General features: G+C 34.9%; 1 protein-coding gene across 3 annotated transcripts in view; it reads left to right on the forward strand.

Annotated features, from left to right (window-relative positions):
* The first annotated feature begins 1913 nt into the window (after nucleotides 1-1913).
* Nucleotides 1914-17574, forward strand: part of LOC110665778 (superoxide dismutase [Fe] 3, chloroplastic) — a 36439-nt gene continuing 20778 nt past the window's right edge. The window contains exons 1-4 of one of the 3 annotated variants that reach the window (XM_058145731.1): nucleotides 1914-2122; nucleotides 2208-2303; nucleotides 2519-2710; nucleotides 4125-4296. In XM_058145731.1, coding sequence (XP_058001714.1) covers nucleotides 2012-2122; nucleotides 2208-2303; nucleotides 2519-2710; nucleotides 4125-4296 — 571 coding nt within the window. In that variant the 5' untranslated portion in view covers nucleotides 1914-2011. The remainder of the gene's footprint in view (nucleotides 2123-2207; nucleotides 2304-2518; nucleotides 2711-4124; nucleotides 4297-17574) is intronic. The other 2 variants (XM_021826024.2, XM_021826022.2) reach the window with 2 other exon arrangements.

Below are 17574 nucleotides of genomic sequence, written 5' to 3' on the forward strand. Positions count from 1 at the left end.
AGATGTATACATATTAGACATATGGCTGTCTAACTAGTATACTCTCATGTATCCAGCCTTTATAGTCTGTTATAGGTTACTTGGACACTGATATGAATTAAACAAGACTAAATAGGGAATAAGTAAACAGAAAAGATCCCAATAACTTTAAATTGTTCCAAAGTTCAATTAATACGTCAATAACTAAAAAATTTATGAAAATTACACTTAGAATAGTTAATTTAATTATTTTGCTATTTTATTTAAATTTATGCACCACTAAGTAATTCCCTTAGCGTGTTGGTTTTCTATTGCGTAGGTACTGGAGATCAGCCACAGCATTAGTGCTCTGACAGATATTTGTGTAGATTTGCTAGTCACCTTTGCAGTCAGTTTTGGGTAGGGTCCATGTATATCTAGTTTTATATCTTTTTGTTCATTGCATATAAGTACAGGATGTAAATCATTTTGTGTTATAAATAAATTGTAAATTGTTGTGTATATGAATTTTTAGATGAATGAAATATATTACCTTCTTGAACTTTATATGAGCATTGGTGATTGACATGGCACTTAAGAAAATAAATTGAATTGAATATGAATTATTTTTAACAGGTGAATAATGGAAACCGCCATATGCTAATAAAACAGAGGAGGCTCTGTTTGAGTCTCCATAAAAATAAAATGAGAAAAAAAAAATTTTCACACATGAGATAGTATTAAGAAATGGACATTTAATTAATAATGTACACGACAAGACAAGATATAGTACTTCGGTATAGAATGTAATACATCTTGCTCGGCTACACTGTAGATGGGTAAGGAGCGTCACATCCTACAATCGTTTGATCCAAGAAGTTAGAGCGCAATCCATGTGATATACTTAGTATTTGGCATGCTCACACAATCGTAAGCTGTGCGACAACCAAATTGCTTCCTGAAAAGGAAACAGAGATATAAAAATATTATTTAGAGAGAGAGAGAGGGGAATCTTATTTAGAGGGAGAAATATTAATAGGTGGAGGGTATATATATACATATAATTGGATAATTAGTAGGAGGAAAGAGAGAGAGAGAGAGAGAGAGAGAGGGAGAGAGATGGGTGAAGGAATATTTTTAATTTTAAATAAATAAAAATTTATCTATTTTCGTAAATAAGTTTAATAAATATCGCAAACAAAAAGAGAGAGATGAGGGAATATTGTTTTTTTATTATACTAAATAATATAAATATTCATTTTTTACAATTGCATTAAGTAATAAAATATTAATTTTAACCAAAATAGATAATAATTAGTCAACTAGCTATAGATAAAATAAACTTATAAAACTAACTATAATTAATAAAAGTCGAAAAGTTTTATATTTTTTTAATTCTTAAAGTTATGCCACGTCAGCGATAATATTTAAAATAATAATATTTTGCCACGTTAGTCACTACATCAGCAAAAAATATAAAAGTTCATGCATGTCACTTGCTACGTCAATAGAAAAATATTAGAAAATCATTTTTTTCCACATTAGCTGTTATGTCAGTATCATCAAATCCCCAATTTTGACTAAATCATAATAAGTACTAAACTTTTAAATTATGCTAAAGTTGACAAAAAAAATTGACTATAATTATAAAAACGCATAAAGCTTTAAATTTTTTATAACATATGGCCTTTAAATTAATATAATAATCTAAATTAGTAAAAAAAATCATTTTATATGATTTTCAATTTGGTTATATTCAGGTTAGTTCACATCAATTTTTACAAATAAGATTTTATTAAGTGAGTCAAACTGAATTAAGATTGGATTCTAATTGACTCAGTCCAATTGATCGGTCCAATTCTGGTAACCGTGACTTTATTATAAAAGGATAATTCAATAATTCAATATTATAAAAGGATAATTAATTCAATATTAAAATGTTATTTTGCCGTAAAAAAACACTAAAAAGGTTCACATCTCTCCTCCAGATAAGAAATTCTACTTGGGGCCGAGGATAAGTGGACATTGCAGAACATTTGAGTGCCAGAAAGAGATGAGTTGGTGCTGTACTTATAATCCTCTCCCTCTATATAGTCGTCTGCAAGTGACGGACTTCTCTTGTTCTTGGCAATTGAAGAATGCCCAAAAGATGCTTCTATCTCTGGTGGGCTTATTTGATAATTTATTACTAATGCTTTTTCTACTGGATGTGAAGAAACCCATTAATGTTGCTTCTCCTTTTTATTCAGGGAAAGAAGCCCGAGAAGAAGAAGCAATTCTATAGATTCCAAACCCCTTCAAAGGTTGTCGCTTACTATAGATTGAAGACACCACCTTATAAACTCGTAAGCATTTTTTTTCTTTCCATTATACCCATTGTGCTTTGTTTGGATTGATGAAAAATAAGGACGGAAAGAAAATTGGAAAGTAAAAGTATTTTCCTTTCTTATCTTGTTTCTAAGAGACGAAAATTGAGGAGGAAGGAAAAGGCTTACGTCCCTAAAAAGGTTCAAATACCACTCAGTTAAAGGGTTTGTCTGCATATCTTTTGTGACTGTAGGATGCTTTAGAACCATATATGAGTAAGAGGACACTAGAGATGCATTGGGAAGAACATCATCGTGCCTATGTGGAAGGATTGAATAAACAGCTAGCAAATGATGATATACTATATGGGTATACTATGGATGAACTTGTCAAAGTAACATATAACAATGGGAACCCCTTACCTGAATTCAACAATGCTGCCCAGGTATGTCTATGGCAAATGTTTATTAGCTTCTTTGTATAATTTCTCTGATATTTGATCCTCAAATTTCCTCTAGAACTCAGGGTAAACTCGCCCTTGGCATGTGACTATTCAATTTATCAAATATGTTTGATTCGAGACAATCCCTGCATCTAGTTCATCAGGGATGTCAGACTGGCTTTGCTTAGCCTTAGAGTTCAATTTCTTGGCCAAAAGTGGATGCGTGCCTAAATTTACCTTTAGAGTTCAATTTATTTATGGTTGATACCGCTTTCATGAATTAGCCTTTCTTTTTTTTAATGACAAGTTGTTGAATTCATGGATCAATATCATTTCTTCACAACTCCAGGCGAAAAAACAATGTAAAGAGAAGAAAAGAAGTAAATAAAATTCTCCTCTTGAGTCCCTAAGTTAGAAGCTTTATCTTTTCTTCTTGATTAGTCAAATTTTCATATGTTAAGGCTTGATTTGTATAACAGAAATTATTTTGCCTTTTGTTCTGGTGTTTGTGGCTGTTAGAAACATTGGTCAATGGAAAGTGTTTTCTTGTTCAAAAGGAAAGTCATTTTCTAGATTTTCACAAACTTACAAAGAAAAGGAAGGAACCTATATTTGAAAATTTCAGATGCTCCAAATTTTCCAAGAGGCTTTTGCTGCTATTCAGTTTATTGTAGTATGGCATGTAGCAGTTACTTGGAAAATTGACTGGGATTGGAATAAGAAAGGTCTGTCTTCTCTTCTGTTTATTTGAATATGCTGCCACCATATTTTTCTGGCTATGTTTTTATATTTTTCAGCAGTATGAAGTATAAAATCCAATTTGCTCTCTTAAGAAACTGAAAGGAAGATAAGAAAGTGAATGCAAGTTTGTTAAAATTGTCTTGGAGTTTTAGCTTGTGTGGTAATCATTTCAGCCTTTGGTCTCAATACGACCCTTTTCCATGGAGATTGATTGCATATGGGCTGACCTTTTCCATGCACTCATTTATAGCCTAGAATGAAGATGGTAGTTTATGACTTTATGTTAGATTTGGCATATGAAAAATGGAAAAAAAAGGCATAGCTTACAATGAATGGGTAAAAGGAGATGCAAAAAATTTCTGTCAAGTGCTGGCATCTGAACTGAAGTTGTATTTCTGCCTAACACTAATCAGACTTGTTATTTGTTTTGGAGGAGTATGGTTGATCCCAAAGTTAAGATGAGATGTGAAGTTTCTTTTCCCCTTTTCAGGCATCTTACTCGTGGTCTTTTGAGCAGATGTTTTCATAGTATTTCTTATTTAGAAGAGAAACTTTAATTTGTCATTCAATTTATCTTGTTTGTATAAGTTTGCATTTTTAAGCTCAAGATTCTCTTCACCAAAAGAGAGATTCACTATATTTTAACTAAAAGCAACTATATAACCAACAACTGCAGGTCTGGAATCATGATTTTTTTTGGGAATCCATGCAACCAGGAGGCGGTGAGATGCCAGAACTTGGGGTACTTCAGCAGATTGAAAAGGATTTTGGTTCCTATACAAATTTCAAAGAGAAGTTTACAGAATCAGCTTTTACTGTATTTGGCTCTGGTTGGATTTGGCTTGTATGTAAGTAGGTTTTTTTTTTTTTTTCCCTCAAGTTCACATGCTTTTCAGTTGAATGGTGTTGCTGATGCAGAAATAACTTTGTTTGAAATTGTCTCTTAAATGTGTCCTACTTCTAATTTTCAGTTCATTTAGATGCCATTGGCCATTGGCTACACAACTATGGTAATGAGATTTGCAAGCTTAGACCTCCAAGTTGGGCCTCTGAATACCCACTATTGGGTTGTTGCATGGGAACAAAATTAAAATTACAAAATTATAATAAACAATTGTTATCTTCATCTTCTTTCCAATTTATTGCCTTTGCTTTCTGTAAGCATCCATGTTCAAGAATCATTATGTTTGAGTTAATTATTACATATTGATAAACCATCATTTATGGTATTTACTTTAGCTAGTGTTGACTATGCTCTAGAACAATTTATTGTTTCAGTTTGTACACATTCAAGAGATTAAGACTCACTTTGTGGTAGATCAGAGAGAAACATATTCGATAAACTAAATATTCTTTTTCAATGCATGCATTGCAAGTTCAGTGAAGGCCAAACTGGTGATAGGGAAGGAGTTAGTTTGAATGGGGTGGTACTGTCCCAAAGTAATCACTTTAAATATCTAGGCTCAGTCCTTCAAGTAGATGGGGGATGTGAGGAGGATGTTAGTCATAGGATTAAAGCCGGATGGTTGAAGTGGAGACGTGCCACGGGAGTTTTATGTGATCGTAAGATTCCCAATAAATTAAAAGGAAAATTTTACCGTACAGCCATACGACCGGCTATGTTATATGGTAGTGAGTGTTGGGCATTGAAAGAGTCGTATGCATCTAAGATAAGAGTTGCAGAGATGAGAATGTTAAGGTGGATGAGTGGCCATACTAGACTAGATAAAGTCCGTAATGAGAGTATCAGAGAAAAGGTAGGAGTGGTGCCAATTGAAGATAAGTTGAGAGAAGGGAGATTGAGGTGGTTTGGTCATGTGAAGCGTAGACATACGGAGGCTCCAGTTAGACAAGTAGAGCATATTAGGTTAGAGGATAGAAAGAAAAAAAGGGGTAGACCTAAATTAACTTGGAGGAGAGTAGTTCAACATGACTTAGAAGCATTACACATTTCTGAGGATTTAACCCAAAATCGTTCAGAGTGGAAAAAGCGAATCCATATAGCCGACCCCAAATTTTTGGGATAAAGGCTTAGTTGAGTTGAGTTGAGTTGTTTAATGTGTTTCAACACATTGTCTTGTTGGTCATTTTGTATGGTATAACAAATGTAGTATTTGAATTTAGAACACCAACATATTTGTTAGAGTCTAAGTTTAATTGGAATTAGGATTGAAAACTAATTAGGAAGTTTTAGTTGAAAAATAAAATAAAATAATTGTGGCATTAATTCGGTGGAAACCAAATTATATTATTAGTGGGATTCATTATCCAACTTTAAGTTGGACAGTGTTGGCCTATAAATAGGCATGTGATGGCCAATGTTAAGATGTGTAGTTTGTGGCACATTCCATTAAGAAGAGCAAGCGAGTTACTAGGAGAAGACCATGAAAATTTGATTTGAATACACCATGAGTTGTTCTATTTTTAAAGAGATTTGAGTGCTTGATTTGTGAGTGTTTGAGGGTTAGAAAAATAATTAGTGATTGTAATAATTTTTCCTTTAACAGTGAATTTGTTAGTAGAGTAAGCTTACGTTGAACCACGTTAAATTGTGTTCTTTAATTTTTTATGGGTGTGAATTTTCCCAACAAATGGTATCAGAGCTATGGTTCGAGATGGCAAAGATGGCAAGCACAAAATTTGATGTGGAATCATTTAATGGAAAAAATAATTTCAGTTTATAGCAAAGTACTGTGAAGAATGTCCTTGTGCAACAAGGATTAATCAAAACTTTAAACGAAAAACAATTGGCAATCATGAAAGATGATGATTGAGAGAAATTTCAACAAAGGGTAGTAAGTACAATTAAATTGACATTAGCCCCTGATGTGAAGTATAATATCTTGAAAGAGACTTCACCAGTTATTTTCTGGAAGAAATTAGAAAGTTTATACATATCAAAGTCACTCACAAATCGTTCATATTTGAAAGAGTTGTACCAACTTCGAATGGAAGAAGGTATTGATGTCAAAGATCACCTTAATAAATTCAATAAATTAATTACCCAATTGGCTAATGTTGGTGTAAAAGTTGATGAAGAAGTTAAAGCCCTCTTACTTTTAACTTCTCTCCCACAATCTTATAAAAAGTTAGTGATAGCCCTTATAATTGAGAAGGAAATTTTAAAGGTGGAGGAAGTTATCATAGTTATTTTGGATGATGAAGAGTTTAAGAAGATAGGGAGTAACAATAAATGCGAAGATTTTGTTGCTAGTTCTAGTCATGGTCGAAGCAATCCACGTGAAAATAGTTTGAGAAAGAATAGTGGATCGAGCTTGAAACCACAAGTAGACCTTAAGGAAAGAGATGCTACTACTATCATAAGAAGGGCCACATTCAATATAATTGTATAAAGATGAAGGAAGATTTTGCAGAGTATAAACAATTCAAGAAGATTCGTGGAAAAGAAGGGACTGCTGCAATTGCATGTGATGAAGATAGTGACAGTGATATTATGAATGTGGTTGTTGTTGAGAAAAAAATAAAGGATCCATTACATGACGAGTTATTAATAGATTCTGCTTGCTCATTCCATATTTGCTCAAAGAAGGAGTAGTTCGATATGATTGAAAAAAAAAAAAAAGGAAAGAAAGTGAAGTTTGCCAATGGAAATAAGATGGATGTCGAAGTTGTTGGTATAGTGTAGATCAAGCTGCATGGTAATTGTGTAAAATTGTTAGATGAAGTGAGGTATGTTCTTAAATTGACAAGAACTTAATTTCCTTGAGTAAGCAAGATTGTTTGGGTTATAGGTGTTCTATTCATAGTAGAGCCATAAGGATTAGTCAAGGTGCTCTCATGATCATGAAGAGCGAGAAGATTGGGCCAAAAAATCTTTACAAATTGGAAGGAAACACATTGATTGGAATAATGCAAGTTACCCAATAGAGAATTGACTTTTGTTGAAGTTGTGAAAACTAATTTCATTTGACTTAGAGGTGGAAATTGTTAGAATCCAAGTTTAATTAGAACTATGATTGAAAATTAATTAGGAAGTTTTAGTTGAAAAATAAAATAAAATAAATGGTGGCATTAATTCGGTGGAAACCAAATTATATTGCTAGTGGGATTTATTATCCAAATTTAATTTGGACAGTGTTGGCTTATAAATAAGCATGTAATGGCCAATGTTGAGATGTGTAGTGCGTGGCACATTCCATTAAGAATAGCGAGGGAGTTTGATGTAGAACAAAGGGAAAGAACCAAGAAGAATAAGAAATCAAGGATCAATCTTTGATTGAAAAAAAAAAAAAGAACTAATTCTTAAGATATTATTGATCTCATAGAAATTGTCATAATAAAGCTTATTCAATAACAAAAGAAACCCTAGATCTTATTTATAGAATAGGAATCCCAATTACATTAGGATTTTAGAACCCTAATTTAATCCTAATTAGCAATACTAAATTAAACCAAAATAAACTAGGAAATAATAAAATTCCTAAATAATAGACCTAATTAGAATAAAATTCCTAAAGAATAAAACTCTTAAATTCCTAATTTTACATGGAATTAAATTCCTAAATTGTATTAGGGATATTATCTTCCTATTCTATATTATTCTCCTTTAGTTAGACAAAAAGTGCGAGAGAATCAGAAACTGCATTAGAAGAACAATTAACTCTTCATTCTTGTATGGTAATAGCAAGCTTGAAATCAAGCACTTTGTAGAAAGAGATGATTCTCATTTATTTCAATTAATCTGTACATGGGTATATATATCTACAATTGATTCCTATAATTGTGTTCTACTAATTAGGAAGAAATCCTAAATAAGAAATCCTAAATAGGAATACAGAATACAAAATATACAGAGAAATAATATAGTGATTGACTTTCCATAACATAGTGATTGACTTTCCATAACACTCCCCCTCAAGTTGGAGCATAGATGTTAATCATGCCCAACTTGTTACAAATGTAGTCAATCCTAGCTCCATTCGAGTTTTGTGAAAATATCTCCTAAGCGCTCTCCAGTTTTGATGTGTCCTGTTGAGATGATCTGTTGTTGAATCTTTTCACGAATAAAGTGACAATCAATCTCAATATGTTTGGTCCGCTCATGAAACACTGGATTAGAAGCAATATGAAGAGCAGCTTGATTATCACACCACAATTTCGCAGGCAGGGAGGTCTTAAAACCTGTCTCATCTAGTAATTGAAGTATCCACATTACCTCACATCCTGATTGTGCCATGGCTCTGTATTCGGATTCAGCACTAGATCGAGAAACTACACTCTGCTTCTTGCTTCTCCAAGACACCAAATTTCCTCCAATAAAAACACAATATCCAGTAGTTGACCTCCTGTCAACCTCAGATCCAGCCCAGTCGGCATCTAAAAAACATTCAACATTCAAATGCCCATTATTACCATATAGCAAACCTCTTCCTGGAGCGCCCTTCAGATAACACAAGATTTGTTCCAAGGCTTCCCAATGAGCAACAGTTGGGGAAGACATAAACTGACTTACCACACTAACGGCATAAGCAATGTCAGGACGAGTGACTGTAAGGTAGTTCAATTTTCCTACCAATCTCCTGTATCTCTCTGGATCTTTAAACAACTCACTATCCCCTGCTAACAATTGTAAAGTTTGAGTCATTGGTGCGCTACAAGGCTTAGCACTTAATTTTCCTGTCTCTGTCAATAGATCGAGGACATATTTTCTTTGAGACAAGAAAATACCCTTCTTACTTCTCATAACTTCGATACCCAAGAAATACTTTAACAATCCCAAGTCTTTGGTCCAGGCGAGTTTGGAGGAAGGTTTTAAGAGATGAAATACTGCAGAGTCACTCCCGGTGATGACAATGTCATCCACATAGACTACTAAAAGAATTAGACCCGACCTCAGATTGCCTATAAAATCTTGAGTGATCACACTTACTCTTTTGCATACCAAATTCTGTCTTGCTTCTTGAATCACCCAAACCATGCCCTAGGACTTTGTTTCAAGCCAGCAAGAGATATCCGAAGCCTACAAACTATACCCAACTCCCCGAGCAACAAACCCGGTGGTTGCTCCATATACACCTCCTCCGAAGATCACCATGAAGGAAAGCATTCTTGATATCCAATTGATGCAGGGGCCAATCATATGTAGCTGCTAAAGAGATAAACAAGCGAATAGAAGTAAGTTTAGCTACAGGAGAAAAAGTATCAGAGTAATCAACCCCATATGTCTGAGCATATCCTTTTGCTACAAGGCGTGCTTTTAACCTAGCCACAGAACCATCAGGATTTACCTTTACTGTATATACCCATTTGCAATCAATAGCTTTCTTACCAGTGGGCAAAGGCAATAGTTCCCATGTACCATTAGCATCTAAAGCCTCCATTTCCTCTTTCATAGCATCACACCAGCCAGGATGAGACAGTGCCTCATCAACAGTATTAGGGATAGGAACAGAGTCTAAAGAAGTAACAAAACACCGAGAACAAGAAGACAATTGATTATAAGAAACAAAAGAAGAGATAGGGTAAGTACATGAACGTTTACCTTTACGAAGAGCAATGAGTAAGTCTAGATCAGAATCATAATCAGTATGAGGTACAAGATCTCCCAACGAAGTAGCTGGTGGAGGATCTGAGTCAGGAATCTCCAATCTCCTGGAATAAACATGAACAACGGGAGGTCGAGTAGGTCTAGAGACAGAAGGAATAGGCTGTGGGAGAGGACTAGACATTGGTTGGACAGTATATATTAAGAGATCATCCTCCTCCCCCTGACTCTCATACATAGATGATGGAGGAAAAAATGGAGTGGACTCAAAAAATGTGACATCTGCAGAAACAAGATAACGATTAAGAGTAGGAGAGAAACAATGGTACCCTTTTTGGGTAGGAGTACCCAAGGAAGACACATTTGAGAGATTTTGGATCCAATTTAGTAACCTGTGGACGAACATCACGCACAAAACAGGTACAACAAAAAATACGGGGTTCAATAGGGAATAAAGATTTTGTAGAAAACAAAGTAGTATAAGGAATATCCCCATTAAGGACAGAAGATGGCATACGATTGATAAAAAAACATGCCGTAGAAACTGCATCCGCCCAAAAGTGTTTAGGTACTTTCATCTGAAAAAGAAGAGTACGAGTTACCTCAAGAGGATGACGATTTTTTCTTTCGGCCACGCCATTTTGGGATGAGGTATCCACACAGGAAGACTGATGAAGAATGCCATTTTGTGTCATATAAGGCTGAAATTGTGCTGAAAAGTATTCTTTGGCATTGTCACTTCTTAATATGCGCATAGAAATATTAAATTGAGTTTTAATTTCATTACAAAAGGCACAAAAGATAGAAAATAACTCAGAACGATTCTTCATTAAATATAACCAGGTAACACGAGAGTAATCATCAACAAAAGTAACAAAATAACGAAATCCAGTTTTAGATGTAACAGAACAAGGACCCCAAACATCAGAATGAACTAACTCAAAAGGAGATGAAGCCCGTTTATTGACTCTAGACACAGAAGGCAAACGATGATGTTTTGCAAACTGACACGACTCACATTCTAGTACTGATAAAGACTGAAATTGAGGACACAGCTTCTTCATGGTAGACAAAGAAGGATGACCCAATCTACAATGAGCTTCAAGAGGTGTTAAGGTACTGGAGCAAACAAGCGACCGCGGTACATGATTTTCCTGAATGTAGAGACCACCTGACTCGCGTCCTCTACCAATAATTTGCTTCGTCGTAAGATCCTGAAACAAACACTGGTCAGGAAAAAAGGAAACAGAACAATTTAAGGTACGAGTAAGTTTACTAACAGAAAGTAGATTAAAAGAGAATTTTGGTAGATACAAAACAGAAGACAAATAAATTGACGAAGTCGGGTTCGCAGTTCCAGAACCCATGACACAAGAAGTAGAACCATCAGCTAAAGTAACAGTAGAGGAAGTGAGATTAGACTGAAAATCAGATAGAAGACTAGAATTACCTGTCATGTGATCTGTCGCACCAGAATCAATAACCTTTATTCCACAACTCAACTCAACTTCCTCTACTGTTACATCTATTTATCTTTAGAGAATTTCACAACTCAACTCAACTCAACTAAACCTTTATTCCAAAAATTTTGGGTCGGCTATATGGATTCGCTTTCTCTACTCTAAACGATTTTGGGTTAAATCCTCAGAAATGTGTAATGCTTTTAGGTCATGTTGTACTACTCTCCTCTAAGTCAATTTAGGTCTACCCCTTTTTTTCTTTCTATCCTCTAACCTAATGTGCTTTACTTGTCTAACTAGAGCTTCCGTATGTCTACGCTTCACATGACCAAACCACCTCAATCTCCCTTCTCTCAACTTATCCTCAATTGGCACCACTCCTACCTTTTTTTCTAATACTCTCTTTACTTACTTTATCTAGTCTAGTATGACCACTCATCCACCTTAACATTCTCATCTCCGCAACTCTTATCTTAGACGCATACGACTCCTTCAGTGCCCAACACTCACTACCATATAACATGGCCGGTAGTATGGCTGTACGGTAAAATTTTCCTTTCAACTTATTGGGAATCTTGCGATCACAACTTATTGGGAATCTTGCGATCACAACTTATTGAGAATTTCACATTCCCTTTTTATTCTTTATTCAATTTAATCTTTTACTTTCAAAGTTCTTTAAGGAAATAACTCACTAACACATGTAACTGTACAATCCTACTGGCAAGCATATTCACATTCTATCATACACTAGTTATACATACCTAATAAAAGGCTAAGTACATAAATTCATCCTCAAACTTTACTAAACAAAGCCTAGTGGCACCCTCAATTTCGAAAATGTCCTATCTTAACACCTTTAACTTCTACAAAGTGGAATTAATACAACCCTATAATCTTAGTCAGCATGGCACGTGAATGAATGCGCAAAACAGAGAGTGAAAGATGAAAAAAATTCTGACTTGGAAAACCAAAGGGAAAAGATACTCTTTATCGCTTTGTTCGATTCTGTGTACAACAAAAAGGCTGATATCTTTTTCAATTGTTTTGTAGTGTTTAAGTATACATCCATGAAACACCTATTTAACAATAAAAACTCATTTGATGCTATGCAGAAAACCATTTGATGTCTCAATTGGTTTCCAATGTCACTGCATTAAGCTTGCTTTCGACCAAAAGTTGGTGGCTTTTCTCTCACCAAATGTGCCATCTTATGTTCTGTTTGCAAAGGATTCAACCTATTTTCTTTTGGGCCCTTCATGGATATATAGCTTGGTCGAGGCAATTGCAGTCGATATCCATTATTTGGCTAGAGCTCAAATGTAACAAATAGCTTACTAAAAGTTCTATAGGTGAATTATGCTGAATCATCTTCTCCATATGAATATTAAATTCCATTAGCACTGTGGTTTCTCGCTTTCTATTTCAAAAAGTACAAATATCTCCTTTGCTTGTGAATATCTTCTTATTCAAAGGACAAGCTTTAATATATGTGCCGATGACTGTTACAATGACAACAATTCCAACATCGATCACAACAATAGTAAATTTCCCAATTGAGCATGGAATGTTCCAAGTTCAGGTGGAATCTTGCCAGAAAGTTGATTTCTTGGTAAATTCAATTTAGTTAACTCAATCCATGAACTCAAAATCTCCCCAAAAACATATTCTCTTGCATGTCAAGTTTCTTCTTCAATTCAATTATACATTAAGGCAATTCATCTTTAAATTGATTATGACTCAAATTGACCTCGATGACCTCATGCAATTCTCAAATTTTTGCTAGTAATATGACAAAGAAGTTTTTACTAGAGATTAAGAGACGAGTTAGTTCTCAAGCATCAGAGATTGAATGAGAAATTAGGCCTTCAAATTTGCTATTGGATAACTTAAGAAGAAGGGTAAAGAGAAATTACCTTCAAGCCTTTGCTTCAATGGTAGCTAGATCAATCCCAATATGCAAACCAACAGCAAAATCAATGGTGACAATTACACTAGTTGGGTCCTTAAAGGCCTAAGACCAGTGCTCCTCTCCTTCCTTTACCAACCACTCAATCATCGGCCTCAAGATCAAGCAAGAATTAAGTGGGTTAATTTTTTTGTTTTGTTTGTTCATGGACAAATATCTCCTAATGTTTGTTCAATTTTATTGTTTTAGATAAAGAGCCATATGAAGATGCAGGTACTGCAAGTAACAGTGGCGAATCTCTACAACGACTTGTGGGCTTGCTTAAGACATGGACAAGCCTGGGTTAGGGTTAGGTTCAGAGTTGGGCTGGGGTTCAGTGATGAAGTAAGAAGAAGGACAATAATATGAAATAATTAATAATTTTCTTTTTCTCATATTATTTTAGTATATTTTCAGCTATAATTTATCCACATCAACGTTATTTGGACACGTTAGTATGCTTGTAGCACACGCTTTTTGATAGAAAGATAGGAGGGTTTTATTAATTCCACTTTATGATAGTTGAGGTGAGATGAAACCTTTTAAAAGGTGAGGATGCCATTAGGCTCTTTTGGTAAAGTTCGATGGTGAATTTATATATTTAACCACAATTAAAAGAAAAAAAAACATATGCATTAATATTACATAACAAGACATGATAACATAACTACATACTTGGAACGTACTCTTATACATAAGACTCTACATAATTACATAACTTAGATGAATCTAACATTATTGCATCAATTATCCTTTTAAGTTGTCAAAGCTCTCCTAGATTCTTGTACATCTGCTACCTACAAAACCTGTTTTGTTGGGGGAGAAGGGGTGAGTTGGCAGGCTCAGTAAGCATAAACTACTTAATGCAATTACATAAATCTTTTTATTTTATACACACGAATGTCAAATACACGAATGCATCAATTCATCAAACATTTGCATAAATGGCAGATATGTCACCAGTGACTCCCTTATAAGCAATGTGCTCGGCTTATATAGATGTTCCTCAGGACTTCTTCTTTTAGACATGACATGTGTCATTTACCAGGGGCCTCATGGGTTCTCACTTGGCTTTTTGGATCCAAACCATACATAATATATCATACCGTAACATAATTCCATATGCCATTTGAGAGTTAGTGAGTCATCCATAAACCACCTCACATCATAAACATTTATACAATTGCAATAAAGTAAGGCTCAAATGCTTTACACCTTAATATCAGTGCATTTCATGATGCATGATTATGCTTAAAGCAGTAATTACCGTAATTAAAAAACATTTGAAATTAAATTAAGCAGTTTATACTTATCTCTCGTGGAACTTATTAACTATTCTTACCCCCTAGATTTGGCAGGTACAAAAAAACTTGTGTGTGTTTCCTAGGGTGCTATGACATCAACTTGGCTCAGGGCTTGATGTCCTTAGACATTGATCACCAACTCTCTGATCAAGTGGTGAACCAACAACAAATTCCCTCTCAGTTCTCCTCTTGTCAGCTTGCTGCTTCACCCTATGCTGGGCCACTTGTAAATTTTTTTTAAGAGATTATTAAGATGCTGTCTCTTTTGTAACAATCTCCCTATAGCCCCAACTGATGAATCAAGAGTAAAATTTTCATGAAACAGAGGTGGAGTATATCCATACAGTGCTTCAAATGGAGTCATCTGAATAACACTTTGATAAGAGGAATTGTACCACCATTCTGCCATAGGTAACCAGGAGTTCCAATTAGTAGGCCTCAAATGAACCATGCACCTCAAATAATTCTCCACACACTAATTAACTCTTTCAGTCTATCCATGAGACTGAGGGTGATAGGTAGAACTAAAATTAAGTTTAATTCCCATACTTCGAAACAATTCTTACCAAAATATGCTAGTAAACACCTTATCTCTGTCAGAAACAATAACTTGAGGAGCTACATGCAACTTAAAAATGTGATCAATGAAAAGTTTGGCCACAGAAACAGTAGAAAATGGATGTGCTATTGAAATAAAATGGCCAAATTTAGTAAATCTGCAAACAACTACCAAAAATGTGTCTTTCCCCTTTGACTTGGGCAATCTTTCAATAAAATCCATAGACACCTGCTGCCAAGCTTGAGTAGGAATTGGTAGAGGTTGTAATAACCCTGGATAAGCACAGTGCTCTCACTTACATCTAGCACAATACCACAGGTACAAACCCACTGCATGGCATCATTAAGCATAGCAGGCCAAAAGAAAAATTTCTTTAATTTCAAATAAGTAGCATGAACACCTGAATTGCCTCCCACTGCTGAACTATGATAAGATTCCAACAACATCTGCCTCAAATTGGTAGAAGTCCTCACATACATTCTATCTTTATAATACAAAATACCATTCTTGAATTGATACCCAGAAACTGCATCCTTATCCAAAAACAACTGCTGGAGTAAGTCAGAGGCTTTCCCATCATTTTCATAACTAGCAATTAACTTTTGCATCCAAATTGGAACCACCACTGAATACATAGCATAAGAATAAGAATCCACATCAACACACCTTCTGGATAAAGCATCTGCCACCTTATTTTCAATGCCCTTTCTATACAAAATTTTGTAATCCAGACCAAGCAACTTTGAAATACCCTTCTGCTGCAAATTGTTATGTAACCTTTGCTCCAAAAGATACTTAATGCTTTCATGATCAGTCTTAATAAAGAACTGCCCTTGCTCCAAATAATGTCTCCATTTGCTGACTGCAAAAGTAATAGCCAATAATTCTTTTTCATACACTGACATAGCCTGACTCATAGGACCAAATGCCTTAGAAATATAGGCAATTGGATGCCCTTGCTGCTGTAAAACTGCACCCATTCCCCAATTGCTTGCATTAGTTTCCACAATAAATGGCTTAGAAAAATTAGGAAGAGCAAGGACTGATGCTTCAGACATCAATCTCCTCAAAGTATCAAATGCTGTTTGGGCTGCCTTATTCCAATGAAAAGAATCTTTCTTCAATAATTCAATAAGAGGCCTGCAGATAATGCCATAGTGCCTTACAAATTTCCTATAATACCCTGTGAGGCCTAAAAAACTTCTGAGTTCTTTAACAGATGAAGGCACAGACCAATCAACCATGGCAGCCACCTTCTTAGGATCTGTAGATACCCCTGCCCCTGAAATTATATGCCCCAAGTATTCAATCTTAGTTTGCCCAAAAAAATATTTAGACTGCTTTGCAAATAATTGTTGGGCCGGTAATACTTTTAAAACTTCCTCCAAATGCAGCAAATGAGACTCTATATCCTTGCTAAACACCAAAATGTCATCAAAAAATACTAACACAAACGTCCTAAAAAATGGTTGGAAGATGTGATTCATTAAGGCTTGAAATGTTGCAGGAGCATTAGTGAGCCCAAAAATCATCACTTTGAATTCAAAATGCCCATGATGTATTTTAAAGGCTGTCTTAGGAATATCCTCGGGCAACATCCTAATTTGGTGATATCTAGCTCTCAAATCTATCTTAGAAAACACTTTAGCCCCATTCAATTCATCCAATAGATCTTCAATAATAGGGATGGGAAAGTTGTCTTTTATTTTTTGATCATTCAACCTTCTATAATCAATGCAAAACCTCAATGTGCCATCTTTTTTCTTCACCAAGAGAACTGGAGAGGAATATGGGCTAGTGCTAGGCTGAATTATTGAAGATTCTATCATATCAGCTACAAGTTTTTCTATTTCAGCCTTTTGATAAAAATAGGATACCTGTAGAGTCTAATATTGATGGGCTGAGCATTTGATTGTAAGGGAATAGCATGATTGTGACTCCTAAATGGAGGCAACCCCTTAGGTTTTGCAAAAACACCCTTATACTTATGAATTAAATCTTGCAGCCACTCATTTGGAACAGAAACAGCAGTTGCAGTAGCTAAAGAATCTATTGACAAGCTGAAATTCACAACACAGAATAAAGGAGTTTGAAAATCCACCCCTCCTTTGCTCAACAAATTATCAGAATGCCACAAACCAGATTGTAAATTTTCCTCACCAATTCCCTGCAATTGAATGCGTTGGCCATCCTTTGCAATTGTAATATGAGATGTAGCAAAATAAAAAAGAATAGGATTATGATCTTTTAACCAATCAACTCCTAAAATCATGTCAAATCCACCTAACTCCAATATTTTGAAGTCAAACATAAAGTCATTATGCTGCATTTTCCATTTAAATTGTTGACA

The sequence above is a fragment of the Hevea brasiliensis genome, chromosome 1 (assembly GCF_030052815.1).
Source record: "Hevea brasiliensis isolate MT/VB/25A 57/8 chromosome 1, ASM3005281v1, whole genome shotgun sequence".
NCBI lineage: Eukaryota > Viridiplantae > Streptophyta > Magnoliopsida > Malpighiales > Euphorbiaceae > Hevea > Hevea brasiliensis.